Source organism: Scyliorhinus canicula, chromosome 28 (genome assembly GCF_902713615.1).
Source record: "Scyliorhinus canicula chromosome 28, sScyCan1.1, whole genome shotgun sequence".
Taxonomy (NCBI): domain Eukaryota; kingdom Metazoa; phylum Chordata; class Chondrichthyes; order Carcharhiniformes; family Scyliorhinidae; genus Scyliorhinus; species Scyliorhinus canicula.
In genome coordinates this window covers 7,172,713-7,193,266 of record NC_052173.1, presented here as the reverse complement: position 1 = coordinate 7,193,266, position 20,554 = coordinate 7,172,713, and the positions used below count along the sequence as shown (strand labels likewise).

At 49.3% G+C, this 20,554-nt stretch overlaps 1 protein-coding gene across 4 annotated transcripts in view; it reads right to left on the bottom strand.

Moving 5' to 3' along the window:
* spryd3 (SPRY domain containing 3) overlaps nt 1-20,554 on the bottom strand; it is a 277,836-nt gene that overhangs the window by 232,447 nt on the left and 24,835 nt on the right. For all 4 annotated transcript variants that reach the window (XM_038786404.1, XM_038786408.1, XM_038786407.1 and 1 more), the window contains exons 5-6: nt 14,903-15,038; nt 4,931-5,119 (exon numbers count right to left, since the gene is read on the bottom strand). In XM_038786404.1, coding sequence (XP_038642332.1) covers nt 4,931-5,119; nt 14,903-15,038 — 325 coding nt within the window. The remainder of the gene's footprint in view (nt 1-4,930; nt 5,120-14,902; nt 15,039-20,554) is intronic.

Sequence of the window (20,554 nt, the reverse complement as noted above, 5' to 3'; positions counted from 1 at the left end):
GGTTATGGTGAGACAACATCTGGAATTCTGGGCACAGTTTTGGTCTCCATATTTCAGGATATATTGGCATGAGGGGTGGGACAGTGAAAATTCACTGGATTGGTCACTGGGATGAGGGGGTTGTCCTATGATGAGAGTCTGAGTAAATTGGGTCGATATTCTCCGGCGTTTGGAACAATGAGAGGTGATCACATTGAAACATATCAGATTCTGAAGGGGTTTGACAGGGTGGATACTGAGAGATTGTTTCCCCCTGGCTGGGGTTTGACAGGGTGGATACTGAGAGATTGTTTCCCCCTGGCTGGGGTTTGACAGGGTGGATACTGAGAGATTGTTTCCCCCTGGCTGGGGTTTGACAGGGTGGATACTGAGAGATTGTTTCCCCCTGGCTGGGGTTTGACAGGGTGGATACTGAGAGATTGTTTCCCCCTGGCTGGGGTTTGACAGGGTGGATACTGAGAGATTGTTTCCCCCTGGCTGGGGTTTGACAGGGTGGTTACTGAGAGATTGTTTCCCCCTGGCTGGGGTTTGACAGGGTGGTTACTGAGAGATTGTTTCCCCCTGGCTGGGGTTTGACAGGGTGGATACTGAGAGATTGTTTACCCCTGGCTGGGGTGTGACAGGGTGGATACTGAGAGATTGTTTCCCCCCCTGGCTGGGGTTTGACAGGGTGGATACTGAGAGATTGTTTCCCCCCCTGGCTGGGGTTTGACAGGGTGGATACTGAGAGATTGTTTCCCCCTGGCTGGGGTTTGACAGGGTGGATACTGAGAGATTGTTTCTCCCTGGCTGGGGTTTGACAGGGTGGATACTGAGAGATTGGTTCCCCCTGGCTGGGGTTTGACAGGGTGGATACTGAGAGATTGTTTCCCCCTGGCTGGGGTTTGACAGGGTGGATACTGAGAGATTGTTTCCCCCTGGCTGGGGTTTGACAGGGTGGCTATTGAGAGATTGTTTCCCCCTGGCTGGGGTTTGACAGGGTGGATACTGAGAGACTGTTTCCCCCTAGCTGGGGTTTGACAGGGTGGATACTGAGCGATTGTTTCCCCCTGGCTGGGGTTTGACAGGGTGGATACTGAGAGATTGTTTCCCCCTGGCTGGGGTTTGACAGGGTGGATACTGAGAGATTGTTTCCCCCTGGCTGGGGTTTGACAGGGTGGATACTGAGAGATTGTTTCCCCCTGGCTGGGGTTTGACAGGGTGGATACTGAGAGATTGTTTCCCCCTGGCTGGGGTTTGACAGGGTGGATACTGAGAGATTGTTTCCCCCTGGCTGGGGTTTGACAGGGTGGATACTGAGAGATTGTTTCCCCCTGGCTGGGGTTTGACAGGGTGGATACTGAGAGATTGTTTCCCCCTGGCTGGGGTTTGACAGGGTGGATACTGAGAGATTGTTTCCCCCTGGCTGGGGTTTGACAGGGTGGATACTGAGAGATTGTTTCCCCCTGGCTGGGGTTTGACAGGGTGGATACTGAGAGATTGTTTTCCCCTAGCTGGGGTTTGACAGGGTGGATACTGAGAGATTGTTTCCCCCTGGCTGGGGTTTGACAGGGTGGATACTGAGAGATTGTTTCCCCCTGGCTGGGGTTTGACAGGGTGGATACTGAGAGATTGTTTCCCCCTGGCTGGGGTTTGACAGGGTGGATATGGAGAGATTGTTTCCCCCTGGCTGGGGTTTGACAGGGTGGATACTGAGAGATTGTTTCCCCCTGGCTGGGGTGTGACAGGGTGGATACTGAGAGATTGTTTCCCCCTGGCTGGGGTTTGACAGGGTGGATACTGAGAGTTTGTTTCCCCCCCCGGCTGGGGTTTGACAGGGTGGATACTGAGAGATTGTTTCCCCCCCCGGCTGGGGTTTGACAGGGTGGATACTGAGAGATTGTTTCCCCCTGGCTGGGGTTTGACAGGGTGGATACTGAGAGGTTGTTTCCCCCTGGCTGGGGTTTGACAGGGTGGATACTGAGAGTTTGTTTCCCCCCCCGGCTGGGGTTTGACAGGGTGGATACTGAGAGATTGTTTCCCCCCCTGGCTGGGGTTTGACAGGGTGGATACTGAGAGATTGTTTCTCCCTGGCTGGGGTTTGACAGGGTGGATACTGAGAGATTGTTTCCCCCTGGCTGGAGTTTGACAGGGTGGATACTGAGAGATTGTTTCCCCCTGGCTGGGGTTTGACAGGGTGGATACTGAGAGATTGTTTCCCCCTGGCTGGGGTTTGGCAGGGTGGATACTGAGAGATTGTTTCCCCCCCTGGCTGGGGTTTGACAGGGTGGATACTGAGAGATTGTTTCCCCCCCTGGCTGGGGTTGACAGGGTGGATACTGAGAGATTGTTTCCCCCTGGCTGGGGTTTGACAGGGTGGATACTGAGAGATTGTTTCCCCTTGGCTGGGGTTTGACAGGGTGGATACTGAGAGATTGTTTCCCCCCCTGGCTGGGGTTTGACAGGGTGGATACTGAGAGATTGTTTCCCCCCCCTGTCTGAGGTTTGACAGGGTGGATACTGAGAGATTGTTTCCCCCTGGTTGGGGTTTGACAGGGTGGATACTGAGAGATTGTTTCCCCCCCTGGCTGGGGTTTGACAGGGTGGATACTGAGAGATTGTTTCCCCCCCCTGTCTGAGGTTTGACAGGGTGGATACTGAGAGATTGTTTCCCCCTGGTTGGGGTTTGACAGGGTGGATACTGAGAGATTGTTTCCCCCCCCTGGCTGGGGTTTGACAGGGTGGATACTGAGAGATTGTTCCCCCCTGGCTGGGGTTTGACAGGGTGGATACTGAGAGATTGTTTCCCCTTGGCTGGGGTTTGACAGGGTGGATACTGAGAGATTGTTTCCCCCCCCTGGCTGGGGTTTGACAGGGTGGATACTGAGAGATTGTTTCCCCCCCCCCTGGCTGAGGTTTGACAGGGTGGATACTGAGAGATTGTTTCCCCCTGTTTGGGGTTTGACAGGGTGGATACTGAGAGATTGTTCCCCCCCCCGGCTGGGGTTTGACAGGGTGGATACGGAGAGATTGTTTCCCCCTGGCTGGGGTTTGACAGGGTGGATACTGAGAGATTGTTTCCCCCCTGGCTGGGGTTTGACAGGGTGGATACTGAGAGATTGTTTCCCCCCCCCCACCCCCCGGCTGGGGTTTGACAGGGTGGATACTGAGAGATTGTTTCCCCCCCTGGCTGGGGTTTGACAGGGTGGATACTGAGAGATTGTTTCCCCCTGGCTGGGGTTTGACAGGGTGGATACTGAGAGATTGTTTCCCCCTGGCTGGGGTTTGGCAGGGTGGTTACTGAGAGATTGTTTCCCCCTGGCTGGGGTTTGACAGGGTGGGTACTGAGAGATTGTTTCCCCCCCTGGCTGGGGTTTGACAGGGTGGATACTGAGAGATTGTTTCCCCCCCTGGCTGGGGTTTGACAGGGTGAATACTGAGAGATTGTTTCCCCCTGGCTGGCGTTTGACAGGGTGGATACTGAGAGATTCTTTCCCCCTGGCTGGGGTTTGGCAGGGTGGATACTGAGAGATTGTTTCCCCCTGGCTGGGGTTTGACAGGGTAGATACTGAGAGATTGTTTCCCCTTGGCTTTGGTTTGACAGGGTGGATACTGAAAGATTGTTTCCCCCTGGCTGGGGTTTGACAGGGTGGATACGGAGAGATTGTTTCCCCCTGGCTGGGGTTTGACAGGGTGGATACTGAGAGATTGTTTCCCCCTGGCTGGGGTTTGACAGGGTGGATACGGAGATATTGTTTCCCCCTGGCTGGGGTTTGGCAGGGTGGATACTGAGAGATTGTTTCCCCCTGGCTGGGGTTTGGCAGGGTGGATACTGAGAGATTGTTTCCCCCTGGCTGGGGTTTGACAGGGTAGATACTGAGAGATTGTTTCCCCTTGGCTTTGGTTTGACAGGGTGGATACTGAAAGATTGTTTCCCCCTGGCTGGGCTTTGACAGGGTGGATACTGAGAGATTGTTTCCCCCTGGCTGGGGTTTGACAGGGTGGATACTGAGAGATTGTTTCCCCCTGGCTGGGGTTTGACAGGGTGGATACTGAGAGATTGTTTCCCCCTGGCTGGGGTTTGACAGGGTGGATACTGAGAGATTGTTTATCCCTGGCTGGGGTTTGACAGGGTGGATACTGAGAGATTGTTTATCCCTGGCTGGGGAATCTACAACACGGGGGTCACAGTCTCGGGATAAGGAAATGATCATTTAGGACTGAGATGAGGAAAAATTTTGTCACTCAAAGGGTTGTGAATCTTTGGAATTCTCCACCCCAGAGGATTGTGGGTGCTCCATCGTTGGATATATTTAAGGCCGAGATGGATTTATGGTCTCTCAGGGAATTATGGGTAATGGGACTGGGCAAAAAAATGCAGTTGAAGCCCAAGGTCAGTCATGATCGTGCTGAATGGTGGAACAGGCTCGATGGACTGAATGGTCTACTCCTGCTCCTTTTTTCTTGTGTTGGAGCAGACCGTGCAACAATGAATTGATCCTTCACAGATGAGCTCATCAAACGTGGAACAGGGTTTGGACTTAACTGACTGGTGCCGATGCACTTAAACCAAACTCCCAGGACCAATAGATTAGTATCAGCAACTTGAGATAAATGCAAATTAATAGCAACAAGGAATAAACTCAATCCTCTCCCCAACACCAAGCTACACCGCCGAAAGTGGAGTTGAAACTTCTGAAGTCATGCACTCTTCTATAGCTGACCTCAGAGAAACGAACATTTCTAAATTTAAAGATGAGTCTTATGTCAATCTAATCTTAGAACCTAAATATCAAGGCACCTTCTGATGAGCTCCATAATCGAACAACGCCATTCTGAAATACACACCACTCCTTTTCCCCACTGACAGATTTTATGAACACGTTACACCACAATACTTCCTGATGCAAAGATAAACCTAGTGAAATATACTCGCGGAAAAGTTACTTACTGTTCCACAAACTTTAACATCGTGTAAACGGCCCCACTCGTCTTCATGGCTGTCTACCATCATCACACTGTCATCGTCATCCAGGCCCCATTCGACCTGAAGGTCGATGCGAACTTCTTCCCCAAGAGAGTGCATCCCAACCGCTGGGAACAATCCGTCTGGAGACATGGCCATAACTACTGACCCCACCTGCACAAACACAAAAGGGAAACGGTTCCAGTCTTTCACAACGATGTGTTATACTATCCCAACTAGACTAAATTGAATCACGCCAATCCAACTCACAAACAGAAAAAAGGGTGCATTATTCAATAGTAAACTGAAGATCCATGTCATCAGAACAGGAGGAGGCCATTCAGTCTCTGGTTCTGCCACTCAATAAAACGATCTGTCCCTTAACCCCACTTACCAACCTTTCATCCATATCGCCATTGTGGGTATTAGGGAAAGACGAGAAGATCGGTTGAGAGACGTGGGCAATTTTTTCTTTTTAAAATGTATTGTTGTTGAAGTTTTCAAGTTTGAACAATTATTGCATCAAAACAAAAGAAAGAGAAAAAAGCCAGAGGTATCCGTGCAAAACAGGTACAGCACATGGCAGAAGTCATTGCAAACATCGGAATGAATGAGACTGGATGAGTCGGGGGCAATACCCCCAAAGTGTTCCCTCCAGGGATACAAGATCCGTCTACACCAAAGCAGGAAACAGCAAACAACCACAGTTACATCATAGCTTCAAAGAAGAGCAACGAAGGAATAAACAACGGAGAACTCCAGACATAAGGGGGAATTAAACTAGCACCCACAACCCGAGGTTAAAAAGAATATCATCAGCTCCCAGTCGGAGGAGGGGAAACCCCGTTCTCAGAGAAGAAGTGGCCAACAGGGCACCACGCCAAAGGGAGGGCCAGCATAGCATAAACCATATAAACCAAGCACCAGGATACAAAGATAGATTAAAAGATGAGCAGGGACAGAGTGCGCAGGAATGCAGCTGCTCCCGCGCTCACAACACGTGAACCCCCCCCACCCGCCCAGACATGAACAATCTTAACAAAACTTGTGGGAGAGAGTAAAGCTCCCTCTACACTGTCCCCATCAAACACTCCCAGCACAGGTACAGCACGGGGTTAGATACAGAGTAAAGCTCCCTCTACACTGTCCCCATCAAACACTCCCAGGACAGGTACAGCACAGGGTTAGATACAGAGTAAAGCTCCCTCTACACTGTCCCCATCAAACACTCCCAGGACAGGTACAGCATGGGGTTAGATACAGAGTAAAGCTCCCTCTACACTGTCCCCATCAAACACTCCCAGGACAGGTACAGCACGGGGTTAGATACAGAGTAAAGCTCCCTCTACACTGTCCCCATCAAACACTCCCAGGACAGGTACAGCACGGGGTTAGATACAGAGTAAAGTTCCCTCTACACTGTCCCCATCAAACACTCCCAGGACAGGTACAGCATGGGGTTAGATACAGAGTAAAGCTCCCTCTACACTGTCCCCATCAAACACTCCCAGGACAGGTACAGCACGGGGTTAGATACAGAGTAAAGCTCCCTCTACACTGTCCCCATCAAACACTCCCAGGATAGGTACAGCACGGGATTAGATACAGAGTAAAGCTCCCTCTACACTGTCCCCATCAAACACTCCCAGGACAGGTACAGCACGGGGTTAGATACAGAGTAAAGTTCCCTCTACACTGTCCCCATCAAACACTCCCAGGACAGGTACAGCATGGGGTTAGATACAGAGTAAAGCTCCCTCTACACTGTCCCCATCAAACACTCCCAGGACAGGTACAGCACGGGGTTAGATACAGAGTAAAGCTCCCTCTACACTGTCCCCATCAAACACTCCCAGGATAGGTACAGCACGGGATTAGATACAGAGTAAAGCTCCCTCTACTCTGTCCCCATCAAACCCTCCCAGGGCAGGTACAGCACGGGGTTAGATACAGAGTAAAGCCCCCTCTACACTGTCCCATCAAACACTCCCAGGACAGGTACAGCACGGGGTTAGATACAGAGTAAAGCTCCCTCCACACTGTCCCCATCAAACACTCCCAGGACAGGTACAGCACGGGGTTAGATACAGAGTAAAGCTCCCTCTACACTGTCCCCATCAAACACTCCCAGGACAGGTACAGCACGGGGTTAGATACAGAGTAAAGCTCCCTCTACACTGTCCCCATCAAACATTCCCAGGACAGGTACAGCACGGGGTTAGATACAGAGTAAAGGTCCCTCTACACTGTCCCCATCAAACATTCCCAGGACAGGTACAGCACGGGGTTAGATACAGAGTAAAGCTCCCTCTACACTGTCCCCATCAAACATTCCCAGGACAGGTACAGCACGGGGTTAGATACAGAGTAAAGCTCCCTCGACACTGTCCCCATCAAACACTCCCAGGACAAGTACAGCATGGGGTTAGATACAGAGTAAAGCTCCCTCTACACTGTCCCCATCAAACACTCCCAGGACAGGTACAGCACGGGGTTAGATACAGAGTAAAGCTCCCTCTACACTGTCCCCATCAAACACTCCCAGGATAGGTACAGCACGGGATTAGATACAGAGTAAAGCTCCCTCTACTCTGTCCCCATCAAACCCTCCCAGGGCAGGTACAGCACGGGGTTAGATACAGAGTAAAGCCCCCTCTACACTGTCCCATCAAACACTCCCAGGACAGGTACAGCACGGGGTTAGATACAGAGTAAAGCTCCCTCCACACTGTCCCCATCAAACACTCCCAGGACAGGTACAGCACGGGGTTAGATACAGAGTAAAGCTCCCTCTACACTGTCCCCATCAAACACTCCCAGGACAGGTACAGCACGGGGTTAGATACAGAGTAAAGCTCCCTCTACACTGTCCCCATCAAACACTCCCAGGACAGGTACAGCACGGGGTTAGATACAGAGTAAAGGTCCCTCTACACTGTCCCCATCAAACATTCCCAGGACAGGTACAGCACGGGGTTAGATACAGAGTAAAGCTCCCTCTACACTGTCCCCATCAAACATTCCCAGGACAGGTACAGCACGGGGTTAGATACAGAGTAAAGCTCCCTCGACACTGTCCCCATCAAACACTCCCAGGACAGGTTCAGCACAGGGTTAGATACAGAGTAAAGCTCCCTCTACACTCCCAGGACATGATTGTTGGTGATGACTATGCAATATCCAGGTTTGGGCTGATAAGCAGCAAATAACATTGATGCCAAAAAGTGTCAGGCAATGACCATGTCCAACAAGAGAGAATCTAGCCATCTTATCATGACATTCAGTGGCAATACCATCACTGAATCCACCACTTCAAGCCCCACTGGGGTTACCCAGGACTGGACTCAGCCATATAAATACTGTGGCTACCAGAGCAGGTCAGAGGCTGGGAATCCTGCGGAGAGTAACTCACCTCCTGACTCCCCAAAGCCTGTCCACCATCTACAAGGCACAAGTCAGGAGTGTGATGGAATACTCTCCACTTGCCTGGATGAGTGCAGCTCCAGCAACACTCAAGAAGCTCGACACCATCCAGGACAAAGCAGCCCCGCTTGATTGGCACCCAATCCACAAACATTCACTCCCTCCACCACCGATGCACGGTACAGCCAGGTGTACCATCTACAAGATGCACTGCACCTACTAACGAAAGCTCCTTTGACAGCATTTTCCAAATCTTTGATCTATACCAGCTAGAAGGACAAAGGCAAAGATACATGGGGAACACCCCCACCTGCAAGTTCCCCTCCTAGTCACTCACCACCCTGACTTGGAAATATATCAGCCGTTCCATCACCGTCGCTGGGTCAAAATCCTGGAACTCCCTCCCCAACAGCACCCTGGGCGTACCTACACCACATAGACTGCAGCGGTTCAAGAAGGCAGCTCACCCCCACTTCTCAAGAGCAATTATGGAGTGCAAGAAATGCTGCCCTCGCCAATGTCGCTCCGAACCAATGAAGGACTCAAAAAACCTGGCATAGAGAGACGAGTAAGGGCAGGAGAACCAAGGGAGGGGTGGTTGGGGAAGGTGGCACTGTTTGTGTAAGCCATGTTGGCTGGGGTTTTGTGCACGGGGGGTTTGTTGGTAATATTGCTGTGTTTTTCTTTTTGTCGAAAATTTGCTGTGTAAAATTATTAAAATTATAAATGCCTCAATAAAATATTTTCCAAAAATAAAACCTGGCATCGACCTGCATGATGCTATTTTTATGCGGATCAGCAAGCTGCAAATTGATCGAACGGAAGCCCTTCTAGTCATCTTGTGCTTCTCCTCTTCTTAGACAGTCCCTCGGGGTCAAGGATGACTTGCTTCAATTCTGGTTCGAAGGGTTCTGAAATGGCCAACAAGATCAATGGAGGACCTGCCAAATGCAGGTGGTGCTCGAAGGGTTGGGTAAACAGGCTGGTTGGAGGTTCCTGCGTTCCCTCCGATGCCTCAACTTCACCTCCGCACGTTTCTACCGAAATATGTTCAATGCCTTCCCAAATAAACATAGAATAGTACAGCACTGAACAGACCCTTCGGCCCTCGATGTTGTGCCGAGCCATGATCACCCTACTCAAACCTACGTATCCACCCTATACCCGTAACCCAACAACCCCCCCCCCCCCCCCCCCCGCCCCCCTTAACCTAGGACACTACGGGCAATTTAGCATGGCCAATCCACCTAACCCGCACATCTTTGGACTGTGGGAGGAAACCGGAGCACCCGGAGGACACCATTTTGGTTGGTCACCAACCAGGGTCTCCCTATGAGTTGGCAGATATGTACAAAACCCAAAGGGCCACGTTGCTTTGACTATTGAGGACTTGCACTCATCCCTTTGCTTGCCTTTGAAAATATAATCGAGACCTTCACCTTTGCAACAAATCGGTGAGCTGCTGTTTGTTGAGGTGCAATGCATGCCAGTTCAACTGAGAGCTTCATAGCCCTGGATAGAGTGGACGTGAAGAGGATGTTTCCACTTGTAGGAAAAACTAGAACCAGAGGACACCATCTCAGACTAAGGGACGATCCTTTAAAACAGAGATGAGGAGGAATTTCTTCAGCCAGAGGATGGTGAATCTGTGGAACTCTTTGCCGCAGAAGGCTGTGGAGGCCAAATCACTGAGTGTCTTTAAGACAGAGATAGATAGGTTCTTGATTAATAAGGGGATCAGGGGTTATGGGGAGAAGACAGGAGAATGGGGGTGGGAAAATATAAGCCATGATTGAATGGCGGAGCAGACTCAATGGGCCGAGTGACCTAATTCTGCTCCTATGTCTTATGGTCTTCACCCACGACCAAGAAGCTGGAGGTGGTCAAAGATTCTACCAACACAGCCAACCAATTCCGGTCATGGACAAGACTTGCCTACAAGAGGAAGCAGTTCTGAGATTACCACTCTCTACTTAGGTGTGAGTAGCAAAGATTCAGCTCCCTCTGGCATGTCCAAGTTAACAGAGGCTGTCGAACTGGCTCCTTCAGCGGAGGTCAGCCCGCTCATTCCTCTGCTGTAGGCATCATGTGCTGCGGCAAATCGAAGCTGAGATTGCTCTAATACCTTGGGCTGCTGTTTCACACAATGCTGCAGCAGTGCCTGGTTTCGAGGCGATATCCAGGCTTTCTCTCCCTTTCCTGCATTTTTACTTTGGTAAGATAGGACCTTCAGGAAATCAGCAAACGTCTTCCATTGCAAGAAGAAAATGGAGCAAAGTTCCTGAAACTATTCCTCGGTTTGAAAAAAGTAATAGTCAAAAATCGGTCATACATTTCAGGCCTCCTTTGCAAGACAAAACAGGCCCATCAGTAATATTGTGTTCCTATGACAACAGCATTTGAAAACAAGAAATCAACCATGGGTACAAGATCATAGATCATAAAATTTACAGTGCAGAAGGAGGCCATTCGGCCCATCGAGTCTGCACCGGCTCCTGGAAAGAGCGCCCTACCCAAGTTCAACACCTCCACCCTATCCCCATAACCCAGAAACCCCCACCCAACACTAAGGGCAATTTTGGACACTAAGGGCAATTTAGCCTGGCCAATCCACCTAACCTGCACATCTTTGGACTGTGGGAGGAAACCGGAGCACCCGGAGGAAACCCACACACACACGGGGAGGATGTGCAGACTCCGCACAGACAGTGACCCAACCCGGAATCGAACCTGGGACCCTGGAGCTGTGAAGCGATTGTGCTATCCACAATGCTACCGTGCTGCCCTTTTTTTTTTTTAGAGATTAACAGAATCAGAACTTGCCATGGTACTTGCCATAGATTATTTTTACTTTGCAGGGCTTGCATTTGGATTGGGATGGTCAACTGATCATTTTAAATTGAAGATCTATAGGATTTTACTAGCCAAGGGCATTCGGGATATTGGAGGTGAGATGGAATTAGGATAAATGATCTTAGCGAATGGACATGCAGGACCAGGGCATGATTGGTCTGCTCCTGTTCCGATATTTGTAATTTGAATAACTGGATTCAGGAACAAGAACCATGGAGCCCGAACCTTCAAAAACAACAAAGATTACCACGATGTAGCTCTTGCACAAATTACACAGAATAAAGAGCACCGAAACAGCGCATTCAGCCAAACACCTCCACGCTGGTCTTCATGCTCCACACCAACAACTTCTTTCCACCTAACCCTATCGTATCTTTCGACTTTTATCTCCTCACGTGTTGATCTAGTTTTTCTTTAAATCGGGTGGTACTGTTCACTTCACCCGTTCCGTGTGGCAGAGAGTTCCACATACCCACCATTCTCTGGGTGAAGGAATTTTGCCGGAATTCCCAACTTGAGAGCACAGAGTCACAATCATTTGCAGCACAATAGGAGGCCACTCGACCAATAGAGTCTGTGCTGGCTCCACATGGAGCAATCCAGTCAGTCCCATTCCACCCGCTCGATCCCCGGAACCCTGCAAGTTTATTTCCTTTGAGTGCCCATCCAATTTCCTTTTGAAATCATTTCTCTCCGCTCCCACCATCCGTGAAGGCACAGCAAGAAGTCTTACAACATCAGGTTTAAGTCCAACAGGTTTGTTTGGAATGACTAGCTTTCAGAGCGCTCTGAAAGCTAGTGATTTGAAACCTGTTGGACTTTAACCTGGTGTTGTAAGACTTGTTACTGTGCCCACTCCAGTCCAACATCAGCATCACCACATCATGTCCACCCGTGTCGGCAGCATGTTCCAGGTCATGACCACTCGCTGTGTAAAACAGTTCTGCTGTATCCCTCTCGTGTCTCTTGCCCAAAACCTAAAATCTGTGCCCTCGACCCCCACTAATCCTTGGACTATCAGCCAATGGGAACAGCTTTTAGAATCATAGAACCATAGCATTCGGACGGTGGAGGTGGCTATTCGGCCCATCGAATCTGCACCGACCCTCCAAAAGAGCACCCTACCTCGGCCCCCCCCTCACCATCCCTGTAACCCCACCCAACCCATATATCTTTTGGACATTAAGGGACAATTTATCATGGCCAATCCACCTAACCTGCACATCTTTGGACTGTGGGAGGAAACCGGAGCACCCGGAGGAAACTCACGCGGACACAGGGAGAACGTACAAACTCCACACAGACAGTCACCCAAGGTCAGAATCGAACCTGGGTCCCTGGCGCTGTGAGGCAGCACGCCAACCACTGTGCCACCATGCCGCCTTTGTCTACCGGCTCTAAGTTTGTCATAATCGTGCCACCTCTGTCAAATCTCCCCTCAAATCTCCTTCAGTCTAAGGAGAACAACCTCAGCTTTCCCAACCCTAACTTGGGGCCAAATCCCCTCATCCCTGGAACCATTCTCCCTCCGCACCCTCTCAAGGACCCTCGCACCCTTCCGAAAGTGCGGTGACCAGAGCTGGACACAATACTCTAGTTGTGGCCTAACCAGAGTTTTATAAAGGTTCAGCATATCTTCCCTGTTTTTGTACTCAATGCCTCTATTTCTGAAGCCCAACATGCCATATGCTTTGCTAATCGCTCTCTCAATATTATTGTCTTTTAGTCAATGAACTACAAAGAACAAAGAAAAGTACAGCACAGTAACAGGCCCTTCGGCCCTCCAAGCCTGCACAGACCATGCTGCCCGACTAAACTAAAATCTTCTACACTTCCAGGGTCCGTATCCCTCTATTCCCATCCTATTCATGTATTTGTCAAGATGCCCCTTAAACGTCACTATTGTCCCGGCTTCCACCACCTCCTCCGGCAGCGAGTTCCAGGCACCCACTATCCTCAGTGTAAAAAAGCGTGCCTCGTACATCTCCTCCAAACCTTGCCCGTCGCACCTTAAATCTATGCCCCCTAGTAATTGACCCCTCTACCGTGGGAAAAAGTCTCTGACTATCCACTCTGTCTATGCCCCTCATAATTTTGTAGACCTCTATCAGGTCGCCCCTCAACCTCCTTCATTCCAGTGAGAACAAACCGTGTTTATTCAACCGCTCCTCATAGCTAATGCCCTCCATACCAGGCAACATCCTGGTAAATCTCTTCTGCACCTTCTTTAAAACCTCCACATCCTTCTGGTAGTGTGGCGACCAGAATTGAACACTTTACTCCAAGTGTGACCTAACTAAGGTTCTATACAGCTGCCAATTTTTATACTCAATGCCCCGGCCAATGAAGGCAAGCATGTCGTCTGCATTCTTGACTACCTTCTCCACCTATGTTGCCCCTTTCAGTGGCCTGTGGACCTGTACACCTAGATCCCTGACTGTCAATACTCTTAAGGGTTCTACCATTCACTGTATATTCCCTACCTGTATTAGACTTTCCAAAATGCATTACCTCACATTTGTCCGGATTAAACTCCTTCTGCCATCTCTCCGCCCAAGTCTCCAAACGATCTAAATCCTGCTGTATCCTCTGACAGTCCTCATCGCTATTCGCAATTCCACCAACTTTGTGTCGTCCGCAAACTTACTAATCAGACCAGTTACATTTTCCTCCAAATCATTTATATATTCTACGAACAGCAAAGGTCCCAGCACTGATCCCTGCGGAACACCACTAGTCATAGCCCTCCAATCAGAAAAGCACCCTTCCATTGCTACTCTCTGCCTTCATTGACCTAGCCAGTTCTATATCCATCTTGCCAGCTCACCCCTGATCCCGTGTGATTTCATCTTTTGTACCAGTCTGCCATGAGGGACCTTGTCAAAGGCCTTACTGAAGTCCATATAGACAACATCCACTGCCCGACCTGCATCAATCATCTTTGTGACCTCCTCGAAAAACTCTTATCAAGTTAGTGAGACACGACCTCCCTTCACAAAACCGTGCTGCCTCTCGCAATACTGTAGGACAAAGCTGAATCGAACAGGCCAAGCACTACCAGCATGACTTCAGGTCAGATTATTCTGCTTCATGGCTTATCATCTCAAACTTCACATTACAGCCACTGGAGCTAATACATCACAAATGCCGATATCAGTAAAATCAGATCTCCCCATCGACACGCACTTTCAGTGCAATTCAGTACAGAATTGGGCAAAATACTGCGGATGCTGGAATAAAACCAGAAAATGCTGGATAAACTCAGCAGGTCTGGCAGCATCTGTGGAGAGAAACAGCTTCCACAGTTTTGCAGAAGCTGTTCTCACCACAGATGCTGCCAGACCTGCTGAGTTCAGCCAGCATTTTCTGGTTTTACTATTTGTTTATTGCAGGGGGTCATCTCATTTGTCCTGTTCGCAGTGTGCAAGAATAGAAGTTCTGAAAAAAAGTTGCAGTGTCAAAATCATTGCCAACGTCAATTCCAATTTGCAAAGCAACTCTGTGCATGTTTTTACCGCGTTTAAAAGCCAAATACTGTCAAACCTAAACTCGTTGATCAACAAATTCTCAGATTGAGATTTCTGACTGGACATGCAGGTCAGTAGACCAATGTTCTGGTATGCCTGGGCTCAGTATATTTAACTTCATTCTCTAGGATGTAAAGTATACTTCCCCCCCCACCTCTTTTCCATTTCTGGTGAAAAACACAGTTGCCATTCCTCTGTCAAAGGATTCCGGGTGGACTCCACAGCCAATTCGATCACCTGCCAAACACTTTGGTCCAAACTGCTGGCCCACTCCATTTCCATTGAATAACCTACAGAATGAAGTAGAAAAGGCTCATTAAAAAGGAGCAGAGGAGTATTTATCATCACAAACCACAAGGTCAAATTACTGCACAACAGGGCTCATTGCAGGTCAAAGCTTCAACCATGACATAAGGCACCTGACTCCCTCTACACTGACCCCATCAAACACTCCCAGGACAGGTACAGCACGGGGTTAGATACAGAGTAAAGCTCCCTCTACACTGTCCCCATCAAACACTCCCAGGACAGGTACAGCACGGGGTAAGATACAGAGTAAAGCTCCCTCTACACTGTCCCCATCAAACACTCCCAGGACAGGTACAGCACGGGGTTAGATACAGAGTAAAGCTCCCTCTACACTGTCCCCATCAAACACACCCAGGACAGGTACTGCACGGAGTTAGATACAGAGTAAAGCTCCCTCTACACTGTCCCTATCAAACACTCCCAGGACAGGTACAGCACGGGGTTAGATACAGAGTAAAGCTCCCTCTACACTCTCCCCATCAAACACTCCCAGGACAGGTACAGCACGGGGTTAGATACAGAGTAAAGCTCCCTCTACACTGTCCCCATCAAACACTCCCAGGACAGGTACAGCACGGGGTTAGATACAGAGTAAAGCTCACTCTACACTGTCCCCATCACACACTCCCAGGACAGGTACAGCACGTGGTTAGATACAGAGTAAAGCTCCCTCTACACTGACCCCATCAAACACTCCCAGGACAGGTACAGCACGGGGTTAGATACAGAGTAAAGCTCCCTCTATACTGCCCCCATCAAACACTCCCAGGACAGGTACAGCACGGGGTTAGATACAGAGTAAAGCTCCCTCTACACTGTCCCCATCAAACACTCCCAGGACAGGTACAGCACGGGGTTAGATACAGAGTAAAGCTCCCTCTACACTGCCCCCATCAAACACTCCCAGGACAGGTACAGCACGGGGTTAGATACAGAGTAAAGCTCCCTCTACACTGTCCCCATCAAACACTCCCAGGACAGGTACAGCACGGGGTTAGATACAGAGTAAAGCTCCCTCTACACTGTCCCCATCAAACACTCCCAGGACAGGTACAGCACGGGGTTAGGTACAGAGTAAAGCTCCCTCTACACTGTCCCCATCAAACACTCCCAGGACAGGTACAGCACAGGGTTAGATACAGAGTAAAGCTCCCTCTACACTGCCCCCATCAAACACTCCCAGGACAGGTACAGCACGGGGTTAGATACAGAGTAAAGCTCCCTCTACACTGTCCCCGTCAAACACGCCCAGGACAGGTACAGCACGGGGTTAGATACAGAGTAAAGCTCCCTCTACACTGTCCCCATCAAACACTCCCAGGACAAGTACAGCACAGGGTTAGATACAGAGTAAATCTCCCTCCACACTGTCCCCATCAAACATTCCCCGGACAGGTACAGCACGGGGTTAGATACAGAGTAAAGCTCCCTCTACACTGTCCCCATCAAACACTCCCAGGACAAGTACAGCATGGGGTTAGATACAGAGTAAAGCTCCCTCTACACTGTCCCCATCAAACACTCCCAGGACAGGTACAGCACGGGGTTAGATACAGAGTAAAGCTCCCTCTACACTGTCCCCATCAAACACTCCCAGGACAGGTACAGCACGGGGTTAGATACAGAGTAAAGCTCCCTCTACACTGTCCCCATCAAACACTCCCAGGACAGAGGCCACACCTGGAGTATTGTGTTCAGTTTTGGTCTCCTTACTTGAGAAAGGACGTACTGGCGTTGGAGGGTGTGCAGAGGAGATTCACTAGGTTAATCCCAGAGCTGAAGGGGTTGGATTATGAGGAGAGGTTGAGTAGACTGGGACTGTACTCGTTGGAATTTAGAAGGATGAGGGGGGATCTTATAGAAACATTTAAAATTATGAAGGGAATAGATAGGATAGATGCGGGCAGGTTGTTTCCACTGGCGGGTGACAGCAGAACTAGGGGGCATAGCCTCAAAATAAGGGGAAGTAGATTTAGAACTGAGTTTAGGAGGAACTTCTTCACCCAAAGGGTTGTGAATCTATGGAATTCCTTGCCCAGTGAAGCAGTTGAGGCTCCTTCATTACATGTTTTTAAGGTAAAGATAGATAGTTTTTTGAAGAATAAAGGGATTAAGGGTTATGGTGTTCGGGCCGGAAAGTGGAGCTGAGTCCACAAAAGATCAGCCATGATCTCATTGAATGGCGGAGCAGGCTCGAGGGGCCAGATGGCCTACTCCTGCTCCTAGTTCTTATGTTCTTATGTTCTTATGTTCTTATGACAGGTACAGCACGGGGTTAGATACAGAGTAAAGCTCCCTCTACACTGTCCCCATCAAACACTCCCAGGACAGGTACAGCACGGGGTTAGATACAGAGTAAAGCTCCCTCTACACTGTCCCCATCAAACACTCCCAGGACAGGTACGGCACGGGGTTAGATACAGAGTAAAGCTCCCTCTACACTGTCCCCATCAAACACTCCCAGGACAGGTACAGCACGGGGTTAGATACAGAGTAAAGCTCCCTCTACACTGTCCACATCAAACACTCCCAGGACAGAGGCCACACCTGGAGTATTGTGTTCAGTTTTGGTCTCCTTACTTGAGAAAGGACGTACTGGCGTTGGAGGGTGTGCAGAGGAGATTCACTAGGTTAATCCCAGAGCTGAAGGGGTTGGATTATGAGGAGAGGTTGAGTAGACTGGGACTGTACTCGTTGGAATTTAGAAGGATGAGGGGGGATCTTATAGAAACATTTAAAATTATGAAGGGAATAGATAGGATAGATGCGGGCAGGTTGTTTCCACTGGCGGGTGACAGCAGAACTAGGGGGCATAGCCTCAAAATAAGGGGAAGTAGATTTAGAACTGAGTTTAGGAGGAACTTCTTCACCCAAAGGGTTGTGAATCTATGGAATTCCTTGCCCAGTGAAGCAGTTGAGGCTCCTTCATTACATGTTTTTAAGGTAAAGATAGATAGTTTTTTGAAGAATAAAGGGATTAAGGGTTATGGTGTTCGGGCCGGAAAGTGGAGCTGAGTCCACAAAAGATCAGCCATGATCTCATTGAATGGCGGAGCAGGCTCGAGGGGCCAGATGGCCTACTCCTGCTCCTAGTTCTTATGTTCTTATGTTCTTATGTTCTTATGACAGGTACAGCACGGGGTTAGATACAGAGTAAAGCTCCCTCTACACTGTCCCCATCAAACACTCCCAGGACAGGTACAGCACGGGGTTAGATACAGAGTAAAGCTCCCTCTACACTGTCCCCATCAAACACTCCCAGGACAGGTACGGCACGGGGTTAGATACAGAGTAAAGCTCCCTCTACACTGTCCCCATCAAACACTCCCAGGACAGGTACAGCACGGGGTTAGATACAGAGTAAAGCTCCCTCTACACTGTCCCCATCAAACACTCCCAGGACAGGTACAGCATGGGGTTAGATACAGAGTAAAGCTCCCTCTACACTGTCCCCATCAAACACTCCCAGGACAGGTACAGCACGGGGTTAGATACAGAGTAAAGCTCCCTCCACACTGTCCCCATCAAACACTCCCAGGACAGGTACAGCACGAGTCACATTATCGAGTCCTACTAAATCCTTTTGCACGGTTCTTGATTTGATCTTTGCATCAATATCAAACAAAGATATCTTATGCTGAGGAAAGGACAGTATGACATTTAGAAATGATGCACAGGCGATTTTCAAAAGCTGCATTTTCATGGAGAGCTTTATCTACAGATAAAGAGACAATCCCGATCAATAAGAGGGATATGTTTGAATAATCTAGACAATGACTTGTTACAGCTCCCGGATGGATCAATGCTAAGGAACGGCAGTCTTCCTGGCTCTGCACTAATATGGAATATGGCATCAACCTGGAAACAAAAGTAGAAAAAAACCCTTTCACTCTAAAATTGGCCAGGATACATGAGCAGGATCTCTCTACAGTATGAACAAAAGAAAGGGTTATTGGCATGAAGGCTAATCCTGACTTGGTTTAAAGCAAGATAAAAATCTTACAACTAAAAGAAATGATGTGGAGATGCCGGCGTTGGACTGGGTGAACACAGCAAGAAGTCTTCCAACACCAGGTTAAAGTCCAACATGTTTGTTTCAAACACTAGCTTTCGGAGCACTGCTCCTTCCTCAGGTGAATGAAGAGGGAATGTGGGGATTCAGTGATGGTAATGCCATTAAATGTCAAGGGGCGATGGCTAGATTCTTTCTTGTAGGAAATGGTCATTGCCTGGCATGACTTTTACTTGCCACTTGTCAGCCCAAGCCTGGATATGGTCCAGGTCTTCCTATGAACTTTCATAATCTCGGGAGTTGCGATTGGTACTGAAAATTGTGCAGTCATTAGCGAACATCCTCACTTCTGACCTTAATGTAATAATTCCAGGATGTGCAGGGTGAAAGGACTGGTTTGTTTTAAACTGAAAATAAAGCCTCGACCACGACTCACAAAACAAATGTCCCAGCCCAGGACTATCGGGAACTGCCGCTCCGGGTCTGGGAGCTACATTTAAAGGTCCCATTAACAACCCCCAGCGAGGCAGACCTCCACCCGCTGACCACGGGAACTCGTATTCTACAATCCCACGGGGAGATCAATCAGTGATCCCCGTGAGGGTGATAACACTTATGACGGAAGCAGCTGAAGATGGTTGGGCCGAGGACACTACCCTGAGGAACTCCTGCAGCGATGTCCTGGAGCTGAGATGATTGACCTCCAACCACCACAACCATCTTCCTTTGTGCCGGGTATGACTCCGACCAGGGGAGAGTTTCCCCCGTCATTCCCACTGAATCCAGTTTAGCTCGGGCTCTTTGATGCCAAACTCGGTCAAATACTGCCTTGGTGGAACCCAAACTGAGCGTCAGTGAGCAGGTTATTGCTGAGTAAACGCCACTTGACAGCACTGTTGATAACCCATTCCATCACTTTGCTAATGATGGGGAGTAGATTGATAGGGTGGTAAAATCAAATTACTGCAGATGCTGAAATCTGAAACCAAAGAGAAAATGCTGGAAAATCTCAGCAGGTCTGGCAGCATCTGTAGGGAAAGAAAAGAGCTCACGTTTCGAGTCCAGATGACCTTTAGGGCGATAATTGGCTGGGTTTGATTTGACCTGTATCTTGTGTTCAGGGCACACCTGGACAATTTTCCACCAGTGTTGTAGCTGTACTGGAACAGCTTGGCTAGGGGTGCAGCAAGTTCTGGAGCACAAGTCTTCAGTACTATTGCTGGGATAGTGTCAGGGCCCATAGCCTTTGCAGTATCCAGTGCCTTTAGTCATTACTTTATCACGTGCAGTGAATCAAATTTGCTGAAGACTGACATCTGTGAAACTAGGGACCTCCGGAGGAGACGGAGATGGATCATCCACTCGGCACTTCTGGCTGAAGATTGCTGCGAATGCCTCAGTCTTGTCTTTTGCACAGATGTGCTGGGTTCCTCCATCATTGAGGATGGGATGTTTGTGGAGCCTCCTCCTCCAGCGAGTTGTTTA